We start from the raw sequence: 22,487 nt of genomic DNA, 5'->3' as shown, positions 1-22,487 counted from the left end.
AGCGTTTTTGGATTTATTGTTTGTGCAACCAGCTACACAGCAACTCTTCAACATAGCGTTATTACTATTACAGGTTTGTTTAAAGTATACGTTTGGAGACATCTTTCAACTTCTTCTGTTTACTCAGTTACCGTCTACAAGAAACACGGGATTGTTTTCCCCCAAAAGGGGGCGTGGTCTTGAGAGCCTACTCTGGATGACGTATTTCCAGTGTGATGTTTTGAGGAAACCTTTTCACACTCACATAGACAAATAATTTACACACCACCCTTTTGATTTATCACTTCATTCTTTCATCATTTATTATTACTGCAGGTACGACAGTAAAGACTGTTTTAAGCTGAAAAAAAAAGAAAATATACAGTTCATTTTCAACAAATAAGAAGAATAAGGGTAGGTTTATATATTGGAATATTCTTTAAAAAGTAGAAACACGTTGCCAAGCGTTGGTCATAACATTCAAATTTTGGTTCCTTCTAGCAGTCATAAAAAAAGTGGAAAACAGTTTAATTTAAAGGTTTACATATATGTTTTGTATATTTTATTTAGTCTTTGATGTGCAAACCATAAAAAATAAAGAAAAACAAAGTCATACACACACATCATTTCTGTAGAATTTATACAAACATGTCAATGTGCTAAAGGCCGAGGAGAGTTGTGAATACTGAGCTTTGTATCAGCTTTACACTGTGAGTGAATTAGTGATATCGCAGTGTTCGTGTGCAAGGCTGAGGTTTAGTGTTCGATATTCGCTGCAGGTGTTACAGGCGTAGGTTTGGTGGTGTGGTCAGTCCTCGTTGTTGCAGTCTGTACACAGAATCTGGTCGCGGTCGGGGAAGAAGCCGGAGCCCACCAGCGACACCGAGCAGCGCGAGCACTTGAAGCACGGCTTGTGCCACTGCCGCTCCTCGAAAGACACGTACTTCCCGTCTCCAAACCCTGAGAAGACACAAATACAACACGTGAGCAACTAATGAAGGAATGTTTTATTAGGGGTAGACAATTTAATAACACCAGCAGCTGGCAGTAACAAAAAGAAAGCACTGTCAGTTCTGTCAACCTGCTGGTATTCTGCTTCATAGCTGTGGTCAAAGGCATCTAATTAAAGTCCTCATTTAACTCTGGCATGTTACGTTTCTTTGCCAATACTATAAAGAGGTGAGATAAAGAGGATAATGGACCTAATAGTACCTGCATTGTTTTTTCTTTAAAGAGGAACTATTATGCTTTTGAGCTTTTTCCCCTTTCCTTTAGTGTGTTATATAGTGTTTTTATGCATGTCAAAGGTTGTTACAAAGCACAAAGGGAGTTACTCTCCCCCACAAAAACACTCCTGAACTGCCTGAAGGATGAATCTCAGCTCATTGTTCAGCTGTCCGGCCCGCAATTTTACTGTTTTAGTTCATTCTCACAGTTCTCATAGTGTTGTTTTCCGCGGCAGCAGGCAGCTGTTTTCACTGAAAAAGCTCTAAAAACCCAATGTACACTTCCTGCTCAGCACCAAACAGCAGCGAGAGACAGTTAAGAGACTGGCTGGTGAACATAGTGGAGCATTTAGCAGCTAGAGAGTCAGATATTTCCCTCAGGAGTTGGTGGAGACCAAAAACAGAGCTAAAAGAGAGTGAATATTGAACGTTCATCAGATGGACACAAACAGGACTCCAAATGAATGATAATGCTCACAAGTGGAAAAAGAAAAATTACATATTGCAGGTTTAAAGTTCATGAAATCAAAGTTTTTGGTGCTATTTATAGTCAGCATTTCATCAGCAATAGCCATTCAATGTATTACATTGTGTAATTAGCCCTCTACAGTAGCCTATATAGTCGATTTAATTGTTAGTGGCAGGGTCCGCCATTCCCCAATGGGAGTCAAATTGTCTTCATACACATGAAGGATTCATGGTAAACATATACAGTATCAAAACTGTATGAATTTACTGCTAATAACAGGACATTTTCTATTGCTGTTGGTTCACTATAAAAGCTCAAACACAACACGGTGTGGCTTTTATTGTGAAGTAAATTCTTTGGATAATAGGAACAAACTACACAACACAAGAAGAGGATATTATGCAAATGTGCAAACCACAGAGAAAGGATCAGAGCCAAGATTTAAAACCCTGACTCACCTTACTGCCTAAACCTGTTTGTTGAAGAGAACTGTTTTGACGTTTTATTGATAGTACATCGTCGAGACAGACCAGAGTCACAGTGAGAAAATGGGAGGTGATAAACAACCCCAGACAGAATTGAAGCAGGGATACTGTGCAGACAACAACAACAACTCGGTGGTCCTGTGCTCTCCACTGACCTGTGATGGCCGTGTTGCAGCCAGCACACTTCTTGGCGTAAAGGCTGCTGAAACACTTGACGCAGTACGGACTGTCCCCCTGCGAGGTGAAGGGTTGGCCAGCCAGCGGAGCTTTGCAGCCCGTGCAGAGAAAACACTCTTTGTGCCACACCTCGTCCTTGTAGGTCACCCCTCCTTTAGTCAGAGCCTGCAGGGAACACAAACACAAACTGTATCAGTCAAATGTGACAATTCAAGACGCTTCTTTTAATAAGTGATTTATCCTTTAAGTCATTTAAGAAGCAAAACACCAGTCTCTGGTTCTAGCTTCTCAATTGTAGAGATTTGCTTCTATTCTATGTTTTATAGCGCTTTGAATGGAATATCTTTCCGTTTTTGGTCTGATGGTTTGATAAACAAGACATTTGAAGATGTCACCTTGAACTCTGGGAAACAGTGATGGATGGATTTTATCAACCAAATGATTAATTGAAAAAGTTCTCGACGGATTAATCAAGATGCTGGTTGACCTTTTTGCAGTGGCTGCACTGAGGAGCGACTCTGCCCTCGTAGCACGGCACACAGTAGTAGTTGTTGCTGTCTGGGATGAAGGCCTCGGCACCTATCGGCTTCTCGCAGCCGTGACACACGAAACAGTCCTCGTGCCACGTGGAGCCGCCGTACTCCAACAGCTTCGATCCTGTCAGAGGAACAAAAAGAAAAGGAGCAGATGAGGATGGAAATTGAGATTGTTTGTTGATATCTTCCCTGACATTTGCAAACCCTTGTGGCATTCCTTCTTGATTTCTGCCGTGCTGTGTGATGTAACTACACACTGGAATGAAGAGCAAAATGATGATTCAGTGTGACGGCTAAACCTGTTTTTATGCAAGCCCTTCTGCACCGTACAATTACTCCAGCTTATCTCGCATCTAAACAACCTGACAAGCTGTAACAAAGCAAAGCTCTAGCTGGCATCCTTACACTGCTTTTTGTATTTATTTTACAGTTTTAACCATTTCATATGTGGCTGTTTTTCTTTGCTAAGAAACGCATGCTTCACTGCAGAGGTTTATAAAAGCTAGGAGCCGGTCATGCCTCTGAGTTCCTTTAATCACTGGCCTTGTTTTACGACCTTTGAGACCTGAACTGCAGCCCGAAGGCATGATGATGTTTTGAACTTGGCTGCACTTTTTAAGAAAACGTAGGCGGCTTTTAAAGGCATTCCAGGCTGAGCAGAAACTGAAGAAAATGACCGCTCAGTTCAGAAAAGAACTGGTGAGTTATGATATCCCACACTAGCCACAGGCCCGGGTAATTCTCAGTCATCCGACACCGCCGCTGCACCTCGTGTCGTCACAGCGGCCGGAGCCGAGAAACCCTGCCGAGAGATATTTTCAGCAGAGCGAGGAAACAATCATCCTGTCACATCTAAGCTGTCACACCCCGGATAACAACAACTCATTAGCCTCTTTATCCCCGCAGAGACAGGGTGTGAACTTTCTGACTATTTGAGCGATTACTCAATGATGCGTCCCGGAGGAGGTTTGTGAACTTGGTGTTGGAGGCATAAAAGCGATGCAGCCAAGTCTTTACTGTCGTCACTATACCTGGCATGACAGTCTTGTCGCAGGACACACACTTGGAGGAATACTCGCTGCAGTAGCAGTCGCTGCACACCAGCGCCTCCTCCTGGCTGGTGAAGGGCTCGTCTGCCAGAGAGCGCTCGCAGCGGAAACAGCGGAAACAGTGCGCGTGGTAATGTCTCTCCTGGTAGAAGAGCTCCTGGAGGGAGAGGAGGAGGAGAAGGAGCAATTAGAGATTGTAAAACCAGTCAGGATTAAAATGTCCCTATAGTAAATTATATGATCAAAGGTATTTAATAAAAACACATTGCTCAAAATCTATTTTGTTCCATTTGTAAGACACACTACATTTCTAAAATACAAGGTATTGACAATACAGTCAATCATGTTTTTTCTCATGGCATTTTTGTATTTAATATAAAAGGGACAAAAGAGGGCTGTCAAAGTTAATGCGTGACACAAATTGGTTTTAACGCCACTCATTTACCGTGTCATACAAGCTTGTCGCGAAGGAGTCTAAATAACGCTCCAAACTTGCGTAAAATTTTGATGAGGAAAAACTAGCAAGGACATTTTCAAAGGGATCCCATGACCTCTGACCTCAAGATATGTGAATGTAAATGGGTTCTATGGGTACCCACGAGTGTCCCCTTTACAGACATGCCCACTTTATGATAATCACATGCAGTTTGGGGCAAGTCATAGTCAAGTCAGCACACCGACACACTGACAGCTGTTGTTGCCTGTTGGGCTGCAGTTTGCCATGTTATGATTTGAGCATATTTCTTTATGTTAAATGCAGTACCTGTGAGGGTTTATGGACAATATCTGTCATTGTTTTGTGTTGTTAATTGATTTCCAGTAATAAATATATATATATATTTGCATAAAGCAGCATATTTGCCCACTCCCATGTTGATAAGAGTATTAAATACTTGACAAATCTCCCTTTAAGGTACATTTTGAATAGATAAAAGATTTATTTGCGATTAATCGTGATTAAATATTTTAATCGATGTTATTGTTCCTCACAGGGAGATTCTCTATTTGCTGCCCCCCCTATCTGCTTGGAGGTCAGAGGTCACGGTCAATCACAGGACTCAGTTCCTCGACATGGGAGTCTTAGTCAGCCCTGAAGTTTCCTACTTTCCACGACATCCCGCTGTCCTCCAAACATGAGAGAGGTTTTTGTGCATTCCCTTTTCTTTAAAAAAAAAAAATCTGAATAACCCACTTTTTTTTTTTCTTCCAACAGCTGCTTGTGTTCCAGTTCATCTGCAGTTCAGGAGAGCTCTGTGATAAATGGCTTCATTTAACGGTGGGTGAAAAACTTATTTTTGAGGCGTGGAGTTTGGTGGTGAAAGAAACAACCAAAGCAGAGGAACGGAGCGGGATGAAGGATGGATGTTGTTATGTCTTGTGCGGAGGAGGGACGGCCAAAGCAAGCAGGAGCGTAATTTACTGCCAATCCCTCACAGGGAGTCCATAACTCACAGGACACCGATGGCCTCATGACGTCTGTGGGTGTTTCCTTCAGGACACTGTTTTTAATTTTCACCAACTAAGGCTTTAAGCAACTTAAAGGGGATTACGGACAATTTGGTGTTCTGGAGGGAGAGTTTTCCAGGAACGCCAGCTGGTTTGTAAAAGCAGTTAGAAAACTGATGCAGTCACGGCGTTCTGCGGTCTGTAGAATTACAGACCGTTGCTATGTATAACAGACCGTTGCTATGGGCGCAGTTCAGATGTCGCACTGGCGGACCGATTTTGTGTCAAAATATTGATTTCTTCAGTAAGTTGCCGTGTAATAAGCGGGATAATGTACAGACAGCGGGTCATTATTGTGAAAGAATCCCCTTTAGGGAGATGAGAGACCAGTCAGGGAGTCTTTCACAACAATGACCGACTCGCTGTACATTATCCCTTACTTATTGTATACAGGCTACTCTTGGGTAGTTTTTTTATGTAAAGCGATACATCATATTTATGATAAAGCTGAAACGATTACTTGAGCAACAGAAAATGAATTGGCAACTATTTTGATAGTTGATTAATCCTCATTTTTCAATGAAATGCCAACTACTCTCTGGTTTCAGCTGAGGATTTGCTGCTATTCTCTGTTTTAAATCATTATAAACTGAATATCTTTGGGTTTGTTGAACAAAATAAGACATTTGAACCTTGGACTATGGGACACTGTGATGGGCATGTTTCACTATTTTTAGAGGTTTAATAGACCAAATAATTAATTGATTAATCAAGAAAATGATTGTCAGATTAATTGACAAGGAAAAATGTAGTTAGTTGCAACTATCATTTATAAAAGCTTCACATATTTTGCATCTAAATCTCTAACCATAGCTTTCAAATAAATGTAGTGTAAAAAAGTACAATATTACCCTCTGAAATGTTGTTGAGCAGAAGTATAAATCCAAAACACAAATACTTCAAGATTGTTAAGTACAGCGGTTGAGTAAATATACTTGGTCACTGTCTATCCCCGTACAGCTTACCTTGGCATTATGGCCGATGATTTCTTTACATTCCTCGCAGGTGTTGGCGTGCAGGCCGTCGTAGCAGGGGATGCAGTGAGGCTTGTCCTCCACCTGGATGTATTTGCGTCCGCACAGGGACTCGTTGCAGTTTTTGCAGTTGAACTGGTCACTCATGATGTCTTTATTCTGGCTGAAAGAGAATTCACAGACACAGTTTAGCATTCGCTATCAGCAAGAAGACAGCGCAGGAAGGAGGAGGAGTGAGATTAGTAAGACACAGAGAGAAGGCAGGAAGAAGGGAGGCAGACAGTTTTTGGATATACAGCTGAGAAAGTAAGACCAACATCAGAGAGCAAAAATGGGAGTAAAGAAACAAAAGTTTTAGGGCGCTCAAAGACGCTTTGTACAACACGTTAAAAAGATCCTAGATTATTAAAAACACCAGAGGCACGGGGTAGTACAGAACATTAAATCAAACATTAAAAGCAGTTGTACAGTAAAAAGGTGAGTTTTGAGTCTTTTTGGATGTACTAAAGTTCATTTAGGACTTTGGGTGATGTACCATAAATAATGCTATTGCAGTAGTCGAGTCTGGATGTGATGAAAGCATGGCTCAAAGTTTCAGGGAAGCTATATGTTTGAAGTGGAAGAAAGGCTGTTTTGGTTAATGAGATTTGCGTCGTGCTCAAAAAGAGAGTCTGCTATTGAAAATTGAGGTTAATTGGGACCATTGATGATCATATCAGATTTATCACAGTTTGTTTTTGTGAAAATTGGCTTGCAGTCACAGTTTAATTTTGGCAGTGCAGTTGGTCAACGTGGAGTGAGTTGCAGTGACGTAGTGTATTTAATGGAAATGTAGAGATGGACATCATCGACGTAGCAGCGGAAGTGGAAACCATTGAGACGGATGATGTTACCAAGGGGGGAGCATGTAGGGTAATGAACGGGAGAGGACCAAACATACATCAGACCGGCACATACGGGTACTTGGCAAAAAGTCAAGGCTACGCCCCCTTTTGGGGGAAAGAAACCGAAGATCCCGTAGACTTCAATGCAATTTGACGTGTGTTTGGATTGTAATTTTGACAAATTCGTATGCATTCAGCTCTTGTTATACAAACGTTTGTTTTATACATGTCTAATAATTATTTTTGCTTGAACCTGAGCATTTACGATACCTTGATAATTTAAGGTTGATCGCTGCCATGTCCCTTCAGTCTTCCCCCGTCGAACACAGTGGCTGGATATTGCTTATCCAGAATCTCTACATATCTGATTGAATCACGTCAGGCTAAGTGTTGTCTTTAAATAACCAACTTGTTAATAGCCAACCGTTGGAGACGACGTCTGATGCTGCTATAACGTTAAAGTATGACTGTATTACTGCAGCAGCCTCACACTCAAGCTAATGTTATCTAGCCATGTTAGTCACTGTCACCTGCATCATTTAGTGATTTACCTCAGTGACAGTGAATATTCATGTATCGTATGTGCCTCAGATCTCAGTGTGAAAGCCTCGGTTAACCTGCTACAAAACAGCTTTTCATAATTTTCTCTCCTGTGACGGCGAGTTTCTTTCCCCTAAAAGGGAGCGCAGTCTCGGAGAAGACGTCGTGCTGGTCTGGTCTATGACGTGGAGCCATAAAGATCCTCTATTAGATTTTTTTTAGGACACGGCAGGGGAACAAATCGGAGATCAGTATTTTTGGATTTATTGTTTGTGCAACCAGCTACACAGCAACTCTTCGGCATAGCGTTATTACTATTACCGGTTTGTTTAAAGTAGAAGTTTGGAGACATGGTTCAACTTCTTCTGTTGACTCCGTTACCGAAAATACGGGATTGTTTTCCCCTATAAGGAGGCATGGTCATGCGAGCCTACTCTGGATGACGTATTGCCGGTCTGATGTATCAAACCCTGGGGGACACCTTGGGACAAAGAAGCAGTGGTGGAGGAGGAGGTGTACATTTTGGATTCTGGATATCTTTTTATTGATGTTTTATATTTGCACTCTCTCCTACTTTGTATTGCAACTGCTGCAACAATTTCCCATCGGGTTAAATAAAGTTCTATCTTATCTTGAGGAAGAATGGTGTGGTTGATGGTGTCAAAAGTTGAATGAAAATGTTGAGATGACCAGAGTCTGAGAGGAGGAGGAGGAGGAGGTGGTTGGTGGTGACTTTTAAAAATGTGGTGAATCCTATTTAGATGAACCTTCAACAAACAAGAAATGGAGACGGTGTAACCAAAAGACATCATACCGCAGTTAACAGTTAACTATTGTTCAAAAATGTTCCACATCCGGAAAACATTTCCCGCAAGCAGAGAAAGAACTGAATGAACTCTGAGTTGATTTATGGTAAATCAGGCCTGTAATGATAAAACCTCTTCTGCTGTTTCATCAGTAATAAGTGAAAGCTTATAATGTCTGGCTCTCCCTCCCCCTCATTCTTGTATGAAACCCCCTGCGGTGGTTTGGCGTTGAGAAAGAAGAACTAAACAATATTAATTGTTGGGAGCTGAACTGAAACAGCGGTCTCTATTTCAAAGGATCTCTCGAGGGCTTTTTTCATCTTTGTTTAGCCTTCGTTTAAAGGGCAGTACCACTCGTTTATCTAGTTTAGTCCTTTTGTCCACAACTCTCCCTTAAAATGCAAAACTTTCTCTTGTTATCAGTAACAAAATCACAATGCCATTAAGATGTTTTATTGCTGAAACTTTAGCTTTTTGTTTTATGTGAGATCTTGATAACGTACTCTACTCTATGGCAGCTAAGGATGATTACTAAGGCTTCCCCCAAAGTCACCCTTACTTGTTTTACATAGAGCACTTCACAGATCCTACTTCATAACTGTATAAGACTGTTTCCTTTTGTTTTCAGAGAATGATCTGTTTCATTCTTAAATAAATACTCCCAGGACACTTTTTAATTTCAGCAGTACTTCCTCCAAAAGCACAACTTTATCCAATTTTTAACTGCTCTGTATTTTCTCATAAAAGTTTGTTAATGGGGTTGATTGTGTCTCAAATCTCAATTTGCCTCATTATGGAGCTTTTTATATTCTTGCTTGCCATGCCACTAAACAAACTGGGGTAATAAAATGAACTCCAGATTGTGGTGGTGGTACTGATTCACAAGTTTTCCACAGTTTGGGAAGAAGCCTGAGAACCAGTTCCCAAACACATAATACGCAAATATTTACTGGGAGAAACTAATTCCACAAGTGCCTCCTTAATAATAAAATAAATGCCACTTCACTAATAAGGAAATGCCTCTTTGATAATAAGGAAATGTGTATAAAGGGGGTTTCATTGAAAACTAGAATGGTGCTCGGAGAGCACAGACCTCTGCCAAGGTGCGTGACTTTAAAAACAGATCACAGCTCACAGCTGGCGGTACCGTGAGATGGTCGGCTTGTTATTAACACGGTGTGTTTCTGTGTAACGTATCGGCAGATGCCGCTCTCATTCAGCAGCCTTGTTATGTCTGTGTGACGTTACACTATGGTGTCTTTCATCCCGTCATCTAGCGCTTTTTTCTTTCTCACCGCAGACAGCCAGCAGCTCCTGCACCTCGATGTCTCGCCACACATCCACACACGTATCTCTCTGCTCTCACAAAGAGGCGGGGTCATTCCTGAATCCGGATCATGATCCGGATCGCCACCAAAATCTAATGGATTGTTCATTGTGCCACACCCCACCCCTCCAAAAAATTTCATTCAAATCCATCACAGACTTTTGGTCACACACAAACAAACAAACCAACAAACAAACCAACCAATAAACCAACGGCGGCGAAAACATAACTTCCTTCCTAGGCCTTTGGCCTTGGTGGAGGTTATAACAAAATAAATCCTACAGAGGTAGCAACAAAGTCTCAAAGGGCCTAAAGACCAGCATTTCTAGCTGAATATCTCCTGAAACGACCTAAATGCCCTAAAGAAAGGGCGTCGTCATACCCTGATTGGCCAAGAGGGGAAATGCACCGAGCTGCTCTCAGTTCTTAATTAGCAGCCGGTCCACACACCTTGCACAACAGGTGATCTGAATAACCCTCCAATCAACTCAAAGGATTGGTGACATTCAGCTCAAATTAATTGGGAAATGACAGAAAGTATCAAAGAATGAGGGACTGCTACAAGTTGAGTGAAGCTTTTGGTTGTTTTTTTGCTGAAGATTTTTTGGCCCGTCAGCAGTGTAATTGAAAAGCCACACGCCAGCGGGCAAGAAATAAGAATGAGAAAACAACAGGGTTCAAAATGACTCAGCAAGCATGGGTTTATCCTAATTTGTAGGTAAAACAATGTCAGTATCTAGTTTTTTTTTTACATTTGTAAGGTTTGTTTATTCTGCGACTACATTTCAATAGTTACGCCCTGCTTATTGTCAATAATGAATAAAACAGTAACAGTACAGGGAAAGAATTTTTGTTTTTCTCAACGATAGTCACCCGCGTCACAACCCAACAACCATCTGCTCACACTAAAAGCAAAAACAAAGGCAACCACAGCTGACCACAGAGGAGATATGTAAATTCTGGATAAATAAAGTTAAAATCATAGACAACAATACAGAGAAATATACTGAATATATACCCTATCAGAAAAAGTAAGATGGGAAATAAAAGAAAAATAAAATCAATAAATACGTTAGGAGATGAAAAAAAAAAAAAAAAAAAGATTTAAAAAAAATAAATAAATAAATAAATAAAAATATCTAAAAAATAAAATAAAATAAATAAATAATTCACTTGTCTAGAGCCTCTTAAAAACAAGATGATGCATCTCAAGGGTCACTTAACCTTGAGAAGAAGCCTCCTTTCTTAATCTAAATCAATGACCTGATTGAGCGCTCTCGGAGCAGAGGAAGGACAGGTGGAAATAACAATAACATCATCCCACCATTATTACTGAACACAGCGAGGCATTAGCAGGGTATGTGACCCCATGTTCTGCAGCAGCAGAGGGAAATGAGTGAGGAAATGAAGTGTGGGAGGTTAAAACACCATCCCGTGGAATAGTTAAGACGGGGCAGGCATGGCTCAGAGAGGTATATATACAGTGTGGATAAAGATTATGGATAAGGAGAGGTCTCTCTGGGTATATGTTGTTCATGTTCAGGATCACAACGTCTGGAACATTTACAAAGGCAGACGCTTAAATATTTCACTTGGAAACTGTAATTGTTTATAATTTTTTTTCCGCCCTATTTTGGTCACGGAGGGGATTTGACATGTTTTTATAATGACAGAAAAGAGGAGGTGGGTTCAACAAAGTGCAGCCGAGAAATCGTGTGGCTTTGAAATCTCTCCGAGGGATCGAGGAATGAGCCGAGACCCCCCCGCATCCCTCCCCCTGGAAGACGTCACCGGCTCGGCCTGAACAATGAGACGACCCAGAGCTCGATCCAAACTAATGAAGGCCACTTGTTTTCTCAGGAATACATTTGTTTTGTTGTTTTATGAAGCTGGTATGAATTAAACGTCATGCATGATGATGGATTTCCCGCTCCGCACATTTACAGGTAATGCGCTTCATGCTCTGTAACCTCCAAGTATTTGCATCTGGTCTGCTAACGGAGTCATCGTGAGAGTGCAGTTTACATTCCCCGTGTCTTACTGCTATCAAACATTTTGTTTCTTATAACCAATGATGCAGCAATTTCAGATAAACACGAAGAAGATAAACACAGTCTGCTCTCGGTCATGTTCTGCAGTCGATGCCAGAACTCCCGCTCCTCTGCAGCTCGTTCGGAGACTTTTTCCTCCCAATGCCATGTTAGCACAACACCGAGGACATCCCATCCATGCATAACCCCCCCTTGCAGATAACAGCACAGCTTCCTCTTACAGGGCACCGAGCTGGGTCAACAAAACAAGGAGGACCGAAGCAAACTGAGAGAAAACATCCCATCCTATGTCTGTTTTCTGTCAGATTGCTGTCTGGATGGATGGGGAAATCAGCCCCACTTCCCTCCTAAAGTCACTAAAGAGGGTTCGGGTTTCTATTCTCGTCCGTCCATGTCTACGATGAATGCAGTGATAGAACAATGGTTTTCCTTCCGGACATAGTCTTCCCAGTTTTGAGCTTTATGTTCCTCTTCCTGAGCCACGACATCTGTGAACACATTCTGTGGGTCTCCAGCTGTTTGTCTGTCATCAAATTCTCCTTTAAACGTCCAATAGGGAATTCTTATGGGACTCGAGCCAAAAACACAAAAGCGTCTAATTAAAATCCATCATTGTTGAAAACAATATTTTATGGTTCCTACAGGACAGTCAATTATGACTTTATAGTCGGCTGATATGGTAAGACTCATACTGTAGAAACAGTAGTAGAAAAGTTGTAGAAGGTTTTTCGTAACCCTGTGTGAAACCAGAAGTAAACATTGGTTTATTCGTTACGTAACTTCGGTACTTAATTACGCCACTTCTGTAGTTATTTTAACCCAAACATTGACTTATTTGTCATGTAACTTTCAAACTTAAGTAACGCCACTTCCATAGTTATTTTAACCCAAAAAAAACCCAGACTTTTTCTTTTTTTTTTCATATCCCTGTGTGAAACCTTAAGTTAATGTTGGTTTATTCGTAGCGTAACTTCGGTACTTAAGTAACGCCACTTCCGTAGATATTTTAACCCGAACATTGAGTTATTTGTCATGTAACTTCCAAACTTAAGTAACACCACTTCCGTAGTTATTTTAACCCCAAAAAAACACCAGACTTTCGCCTAGGAGACCGCTGTTAGTGTCCTGCATGAAACCAGAAGTCAACATTGCTTTAATTGTCACGTAACTTCCGTACCAAGTAACGCCAGTTCTGCAGTTATTTTAAATATATATATATATATATATATTTAAAATTTTAACTCAAACCACGATCTTGTCCTAAACCTAACCAAGTAGTTTCCTGCGAAGACGGAAGTTTATTCTGAAAAGACTGTATGCATGCAACGAGGGGAATTCGACACGTGTTGCTGGACATTCATAGGAAAATGCACGAAAAATGAGGAATAACTTTTTGTAAGATATCATACGTGATCGAACGAATTGAACTTATTAAATTTGATGCCATTTTAATGCAGTTTTGATACTTACATTTTCTCACTGTACAAATTGTCTATTGAAAATTGAAGGGAATTCAGACCACATAAAGTCATGTAGATGGTTTTCAAAGTAAATTATGTTTGTCCTGAATTCAATGGGATTTAAAATTCAAAATTAGGTTTTCAGTCGTTCATAAGATTCTTATTACTACCCATTATTTGCTTCCATATATCTCGCTTAAAGGTCACGACACACTGAAAACAAACATCTGTTAAGAATGTGTTCATCTTCACACCCTGCAGACTGTCTGACACTAATAGTCTCTGAATCACTGACTCACATGTAGTCAGCTCCTTGTTTAGGAGGCGTTCACTTTACTCTACAGGTGTCCTCTTGGCTCACACCCAAGAATACTTGTCGCCCCTGTTCTCCTCCTCCTCAACACAAGACATTAAACCAAACACTCATCCATCCTGTCTGAGCACTCGCTCTCTAGTAGCGTGGCTGTGAAAGTATTTAAGACCACAATTCACCTTGATGAGAGAACATATTGGATTCCTCTACTGATACACTGACTGTCCCGGTGAGAGATTTACAGGAGTGCTTTGTAGCGGCGGCCAAATGGCAACTGTCTCCCAGGATCAGGGCCTCCTGTCTCATGTCCCTTCATGGCTCGCTGCTGTTGTTTTTACTCCTTCACAACCTGGACAGTTTCTTACGACCGCAGCCAGAAACTGTCTGCTAGCCATGAGGGCTGCTGCTGCTGCTGCTGGGTGTTACTGTTTATTTTCCCCCCGTGGAGGAATTTAGACTTCATGTCTGAGGTTTACAAACCAGATTATTCCATGAAGAAAACAGCTGTCACACGTAATAAAATCCAGTGGAACAAAACATAAAGGTAAGTGTTAAATCTGTCAGAGACACAAAATACTAATTCATGCATTGTAAAACAGCCTCAGTCCTTTTTTGGGGGGGATTACAGTCCCTGTACCCCCTTCCTGTTGAGACTGTTTCATATATTATGTGAGTTTTTAGTTTTTCAACATAGCAACGACCAAAAACCAATATGGAGACATCCAAAACCCAACATGGAGACGTCCAAAAACCAATATGGAGACGTCCAAAATCCAACATGGAGACGCCCAAAAACCAATATGGAGACGTCCAAAACCCAACATGGAGACGTCCAAAAACCAATATGGAGACGTCCAAAATCCAACATGGAGACGCCCAAAAACCAATATGGAGACGTCCAAAATCCAACATGGAGACGCCCAAAAACCAATATGGCGATGACCAAAACCCAACAAGACGACAATGACCAAAAACCAATATGAAGACAACCAAAACCCAATATGGCGACGATCTAAACCCAACATGGCGACGGCCAAAAACCAATATGGAGATGACCAAAAACCAATATGGAGATGACCAAAACCCAATATGGAGACAACCAAAACCCAATATGGCGACGATCTAAACCCAACATGGCGACGGCCAAAAACCAATATGGAGATGACCAAAACCCAATATGGCGACGATCTAAACCCAACATGGCGACGGCCAAAAACCAATATGGAGACGACCAAAACCCAATATGGAGACAACCAAAACCCAATATGGCGACGATCTAAACCCAACATGGCGACGGCCAAAAACCAATATGGAGATGACCAAAAACCAAGATGGCAACAGCCAAAATGCCAAACTCAAGGCTTCAAAACGGCAGTCCACAGACCAATGGGTGACGTCACGGTGACTACACCCACTTCTTATATACAGTCTATGATTGCGGCATTATGCTTAAATCATTCAAATTCATTTTCCCCTCATCAATACACTCCTTAATGACAAAACTGAAATATCACATTGACATACAGTAAGTATTCGGACTCTTTGCTATGACTGAAATCGAGATGTTGATGAGATGTTAGTACACCTTGATTGGTGCCACCTGTGATAGATTCAACTAACTGGACATGATTTGGACACACACCCGTCTATACAAAGGTCTCACAGCTGACGATGCACATCAGAGCAAAACGGAGCCATGACGTCAAACGAACTGCCTTTAGCTACTTTAAATATTTATGGTTCATTAACAAATGAAATAAGATACAAACAATGTATAGCTCCTTTTTAAATGAGCTAAACTGATTGTAATATTGGGGTTTTATTTAAGATGTAACTGCCAGCGATGGCAGCTTTACAGGCGTGTTGCCAGTGGTTTGTTGAAACTTTATTATGGCAGATATTATCTCATTGTCATAAATTCTCAATATCTCTGTCTGGGAAATACCACTCGGAGCCTGATGTTTTTCCGATTCTGTTGCTCGTAAACGATAAGTGCAGCCTTACAGGGCTGCTAGCGTGACTGTAGACTCTTGGTTTTTATGCTTCAACGTAACAATCACTGCTTTCTCCTTTGCTGTACCACTCTATAAATAACCCAAACTGTGTGTGCATTCAGTCAAAGCAGGAAAGCGTGTAACAAAGTTGGCTTTTAATTACCACCCCACTTTACTGTTTATTCCCCCTAGAAATGGATTAGGGTACTTTAACGGCCTCTGAAGCTCAGAACAGTCCGTATATTGTGCGACTCACTGGGTTGCATAACCTGGATTTTGGGGAGGTGAATGAGAATATTGACAGCGGCACAATACTGTGTGGCAACAACAGAGGAGCCCTGCAGCATCGGCGGGGAAAGTGACACCCCTCATGGTTTTGCAGCTATTACAGAAAAGAAAAACAAGGCTGGTCTCTTATGGCTGTCAGATGACTGCGCTCCCTTTCATCCCCCGGTACAAAGACGCTCAATGTGTTGCGGCTTCCTGCAGATCACAAGGCTAATTTCAGCTGCCGCGACGCACACAAATCAACGCACATTGTGCATTTTTGTAGTCGCTGATTAAAGATCTCATCAGGATGAACTGCTTCTTATTGCGGTTTCAAACATTGACAATGTCCAGATGTGTGTCACTTTAGATGTTTAACATTATTTTTGGTTACTTGAACATGAAAAAAAACGCATCCTTATAAGGTCAAATTAGTGTCAAAGATGGATATAATGAGACAACCTGTTAGAGCACCTTTAAAGACTAGAATAATACATGCCTGGTTTTGTTTTAAGAGTCTCCAGCTGGCTGTTTGTTTGTCCAGTGAAACAATGTGGGCTGCAGCTGCAGTTTCTCCTCTGCTGCTGTCGTCAGAACTGACTAACAGATCTCAGTCAGACAACAAGTAAACAAGTCACCACCACGCCAAGACTTCATCACACAGTGACCTGATGCTACTGCTCCTTCCTTGGGATGGGGGGTCGCCAGATGATTACTGAGGTACAAAATAGGAACAAAATAAACTCAAATTTCTTTTTTAATACTGTGTAGTTTTATTTCCTCTGATCTCTAAAATGTTTTATTTTATAGTGCTATAATATCCTCGTCATTTCCTTGGAAAGAAATATGTAATTTGGGTACATTTCCGTGACAGAAAACTATCTAAACTCACATATTCTTCCATTGTTTTTTATCAGAAACTTTTTTTCTTCGATTAACTAGAAAATAAAACATATTTTTTAGGGGATAATGTACAGTGAGTCGGTCATTGTTGTGAAAGAATCCACGACTGGTCTCTCATCGCCCTGAAGGAGATTCTTTCACAACAATGACCCGCTAGCTGTACATTATCCCGCTTGTTACACAGCAACTTACTTAAGAAATCAATAATTTCACACAAAAATGGTCCGCCAGAGTCCGACATCAGAACTGCGTCCATAGCAACGGTCTGCTATACAGAATTTACAGACCGCAGAACGCCTTCATTGACCAATCAGAATCGAGTATTCAACACAGCCATGTAATAAATAAACAATAACACATCTTAGTCAGAGTCCACATGCGAATTTGGTTACTTGCTATTGAGCTTTCAGCCAAACTCTATTCACAGAGGAAGACTGTGAGATGAAGCTCTAGGGAAAAAGCTAGAAAGTGGACTCTCAGATTTTCTATTTGTCAAAATTCTGTTCCCAAGGTCGAGAGGAAACTTGAATTAATTGAATTGTTCACTTGTCAGAGGTCAAAATCCCCATTTTTGCAGGTTGCCGCTGACAATTAACTGTAATTGAGTAATTGGAAGTGAACAACGTCTCCATTTCCCCTACGATTCTACCAAATTACATCATTCTCTCCAGGCCTGTGACAAGGGGTGAAAACTAAACATAACTTGGGAGTTCCAAGCAAAAGCATTTTTGGAAATCACTTATCTAAGGGACACATTAACAACACTCAGGCTGCTATCGAAAAGTCCTTTTCTGTTAGGAAGGTTCCTAACTGAGTGAAATGACCTGGAAGTATCTGAGTAGCAGCCATGATAAGAGCTGGTCAAATTCTCTAATCGCTAAGGAAAGGTGCTTCAATGCTTCCTTTCGTACTTCCTTTAGCAGAGGATACACTGGACCATCCTTTACCAAAGGAAAGAAGAGAATAACATCCCACAATTCCTTGTGATCGCAACATTTTAAGTCGACCTCGCAGACACGTTTTGCAGACTCCTATTGGACAAAGTTTGACCTGACGGTGGCGCTAGAGCCAGGGAAAGTCCAGAATAGGATTCATCCTCTGGGGAACATGAATATGTGTAAAACAAATGTCATCCAATAGTTGTTGAGATATTTCAGTCTGGACCAAAGTGATGGACCGAGTGTAGCTAAAAATATATGTGAAACGTCTAAATGTTTCTGCGAATGACGAAAGAATAAACGTAGAAAGGCAGATTAAAAAAGATTGTAATCAAGTGCGGTCATGAAGTCTCTTAAAATGAAGTACCTTTAGCGAAGTTACTTTTGGCAGCGTGTTTGTTGCACTTGGATTAAACTCAGTCGAACGCTGACCGATACAAATAAACAGTCGGCCTGATCTTAAAATACCGACAACTATCGTCCAAAACAAACACACAAGTAAACATATTTTCCCATCAGCTGCCAGCTGGCGTTGGCAAAGGTCAAGTCCTGGGTGTTGATGGTAACAGACGTTTGTTTTCTGAGGGACTGGGCCAGCTGTCTCTGTTTCATGTTTGCTGAGGGATTTTATTGGACTTCAGAAAGATGTTGGTTTCAGACTCAATCTATTGATGAGCCGTTGTTATCGGGTTGAGTTGAGAACAAGAACTACTGGTCAAAATCAAACTTTTACGCCTGCAGATAAATACTGATAGATGGATTTAGGGTTTCAAGCAACTAGAGATGGGGGTGTAAATATATGCAGACTTTAAAAAGGACATTTACTCCAAACTGAAGTGGAAACTGTAGTTCAAACTAATGTGTGATGTTTCCTCTGATTCATTAAAGGAGTAGTTAGACGTTTGAGGAGCAGCAGCAGAGCTACGCTTCCGCCATTTTGGACTGAAAGCGACTACCGGACGCCAGTCAAACATCCGCCTATTCCCTCCTGTTGATTAGTGAGCTTAGTGGTTACCTTTGGACGGAGCCAGGCTAGGCGGTTTCCCTCTATCTATAGTCTTTATGCTAAACTAAGATAACCGACTGCTGGCTCTTGCTTCATATTTAGCATACAGACATGAGAGTGGTATCAATCTTTTCATCTCCTCAGCAAGAAATCAAATCAACGCATTCTCCAAAACGTCAAACTACTCCTTTAAAACTCTGTCCCATGCCGTGCAGCTGAAACGGGAAATGGAAAAGACAAGTGATGTGAGTGAGACTGACTCACGATGAGACTCTCTGTCTGACTTTTATGACCCTCGGTCGCTTTGACAATTCCAAAATATCATCTTTTATTTTGTGTCTGGCTCGTCTCCAGTGATTGTACTGTAGCTATACACATGCAGGCGCAACCTTCGCCCAACGCAAGAATCTCAGAGGAATGTGACCGTGGTCAAAACGTGGCAAAACGTTGTGGTTGAGAAGAAGAAGAAGAAGAAGAGGAAGAAAAAGCAAACAAGAAAAGCATTTTTCTTCCGCCCTCTGTTTTCTAAAAAAAGACAAAAAGTCAGGAATTCCTTTCTGTGCGAAAATAACGACCCCGCGTGCAACCAGAGCTGCATTGTTTCAATGAATGTATTAATTTCACCCAAATGGATTGGAACATGATGGTGGTATGTATGGGGATGGGGATGGGTGTGCGGTGATGGAAACTATGAGCAGTGCCGGAGGAGGAGGAGGTGTGGGGGGGCTTTGCTGAGCCTCCAGAAGTAAATGTGTAATCTGTAGGAGACATGACATCACTCTAACTCAACCAGACTGAGTGGCTTGTTAACACGCCTCCAAATTAATATATATAAAAAACATTATAATAAGCTTTCAATGTCAAGATATGAAGCTTTACTTTGGGCACCCAAGGCCAATTTAAGAAAACATCAAAGCAAGGGGATTGTTTCCTCAAAGGCCTCCTTGTTCTCCCTCTCATAAATCCCACTTGAAAAACGGGGGCCGCAGCACTTATTCACAGGATCAGTTACTCACTTTGGACCCCGTTCAGGCCCCCAACCCCCAATAACATCCACCGTTTCCTCACTCTGAAGAAAGAACATCCTCTCTGCTCTATCCTGGATGTGGGGGGTCAAATATTTGACTTGGAAGTGTACTGAGTCACGCTTTATAATGTCTTTATCAAGTAATAAATCATTTACTAAAGCTTTAATAGATCAATTATAAGAAATGAATAAGAGAGAAATTTTGGGTTGCCAGGTTGTGAAAAAAATCCCACTGGCAGGTGTTTGAGCTTTCAATTTGGTTATGACGTATAGTCATACATTTTGGTAATAGGCAAGGCAGCTTTATTTGTAGAGCAAATTTCAGCAACAGGGCAATTCAAAGTGCTTTACATAAACATTCAAGAACATTGTGACAAAGTGCAAAAGAACATTAAGACATAATTAAAACAGTTATAAAAACATTAAAGATTAGAAAATAAAAACAAGCTAAAAATAACAGCTAGGATAGAAGCTAGAATAGAGTATTAATAAATGCTTGAGATTGTCTGTTTCTAACAAGCAATCAAGTCTGCAGTTATAAATGTAATTAACTCATTAATGCATTGAAGTTTAGTTTAGATTCTCTGCAACACTTTTCTAAAAAAAAAATAAGTGGTCACATGTCAAAGGTCAGTCATTGTATTCACAACCTGGCAACGCAAAGGTTGTTTTCCTTAATTACATCAAATAAATAACTTATTAACCACTAATAAAGCCCATTATTTACATCATTTATAAAGGAATTATAAAGCCTCAGTGTGTTAAAACAACTAAAAAACAGGGTAAAGATGTTAAAAAATGTATTAGATGCTTCATTAATGCACCAGGTGAAGACAGGTGAAGACAGGTGAGGGTCTTATATGAGATTATAATAATGCAAACTCACAGTAACACACTTTAAATTCACTCATCATCCCCTGTTTCACATGACAGAGCTGTGAGTTGCAGCCTTCAGGTCTATAAATGGTCTCTAGATGTGTAACGTACCTCTCTTTGTGCAGCAGCAGCAGCAGCAGCAGCCTCTAGCTGGAGATGCTCTCAGGTCTCTCAGGAGTCTCTCTGCAGGATCTCAGCAGTCTCTGCTGTATAAAATGACAGATAATTAAATAAATCCTCCGTGAAAAACTCCTGCCGAGCTGCAGACTGACTGGTTTCCACTGACTGAAGCATGTGTTGCGTAAAAACCAACCGAACCCACAGACAAACACCTCCCCTTTCTGCTCTCCACTCCCTCTGCCTGACTCTCACCTTGTGGAGACATTCAGCTGGAGGAAGGTCGACTGACTGATTCACTGTTTTGAATACATAATAGGCTTATAGCTGCTGATGTAAACCACTTTATTACCTCTCTAAATGGAAAGTCCCTGTAATAATAGGAGCTATATGTGCTCTACAGCGTTTTAATCTCATCATGATATATAAATATATAAAATATATAGATAATAAATATAATAAATATATAAATATAAATATTATAAATCATTTATTTACTATTCATACATGTTATAAAACCTTTATTAACTATTCATACATGTTATAAAATATGTATTAACTGTTTATAAATATTATAAATAATTTATTAACTGTTTATAAATATTATAAAACATTTATTAACTGTTTATAAATATTATAAAAATTTATTAACTATTCATACGTTATAAAACATTCTTTAACTGTTAATACACATGTACAAATCTGACACTGAAAACAGGAGTTTGATAAAAGAATCCTTAACTCAAAGTCCCCTTACTTGATTTCCCCCCGGAGCTTTCAGCCGCTAACTTGTCATGGCTTTCATCCGTGGATGGAGATGAAGTTGGTTCAGTTGTAATGAGAGTGACGATTTATAAATGAATTAATACTTCATAATATATAATGAATATTAAAAAATAAATAAATATACTTCACATTTTATATTCTTAAAAATATGTTCTGTCTGCTTACGACCACATTATAACGTGTGATAGTTATAGACTGTGTATAAATTGCTTATATACTGTTTAAAAAGGCTAAAAAGGGGAGGTTAAAATACATTTTTACCATATGTATGGCTTCATTTCTCAGTTGCCAGGCATCACACATGTATGAGGCAGCTTTAAACCCTCCACACTTATTGTCTTTCACTCTCAAGTGTAACCTTTCTGCTGAGTTTTCTCGGCTACATGACATTTCATCTGCGGTCAGGAGCGAACTGGAGGGTCCCGGGGAAATAAAAACACACAAAAAAGAATCAACATATCATTTTCTCTCTCATTGACCTCCATTTTCCACAGTGGTGAGCAGGAGGTCTGGGGACGATTAGAGGCTTCAGCTGAGGCTCCATCCTGCCACCACCCATTAAAGTCACAATGTGAACACTGTGAAGTGATGAAGGCTTTTCATTCATGTGTGTGGCATTTTGAAGCCTCAGAGTTCATGGTGAGGATGTGTTGAAAATATTGACGTGTTTGAATTATTACCCTTTGCTTGAGTGAGGGTGAACTTTATCTACATCATCCTGAAAATGTCAAATATTTACGTGTAAACATGCTGCCACCTGCTGTTAAAACCTGCTAGTTACAACAGTTCAA

At 40.6% G+C, this 22,487-nt stretch overlaps 1 protein-coding gene across 2 annotated transcripts; it reads right to left on the bottom strand.

The window, feature by feature from the left end:
* LOC141754450 (four and a half LIM domains protein 3-like) lies at positions 1–21,081 on the bottom strand. 2 transcript variants are annotated; one of them, XM_074613504.1, is made up of 6 exons: positions 20,905–21,081; positions 6,393–6,564; positions 3,904–4,078; positions 2,824–2,993; positions 2,315–2,501; positions 1–939 (listed from the first exon to the last, which is right to left on the bottom strand). In XM_074613504.1, the coding sequence occupies exons 2-6, from the start codon at positions 6,546–6,548 to the stop codon at positions 788–790; spliced, it is 840 nt and encodes a 279-aa protein (XP_074469605.1). In that variant the 5' UTR covers positions 6,549–6,564; positions 20,905–21,081; the 3' UTR covers positions 1–787. The 2 variants fall into 2 exon arrangements, with proteins under 2 accessions (XP_074469605.1, XP_074469606.1); XM_074613505.1 differs by having other exon boundaries at positions 20,804–20,928.
* Positions 21,082–22,487: the final 1,406 nt, after the last annotated feature.

Source organism: Sebastes fasciatus, chromosome 17 (genome assembly GCF_043250625.1).
Source record: "Sebastes fasciatus isolate fSebFas1 chromosome 17, fSebFas1.pri, whole genome shotgun sequence".
In the NCBI taxonomy this organism is placed as follows: domain Eukaryota; kingdom Metazoa; phylum Chordata; class Actinopteri; order Perciformes; family Sebastidae; genus Sebastes; species Sebastes fasciatus.
This window is presented reverse-complemented; position numbering and strand designations above follow the sequence as displayed.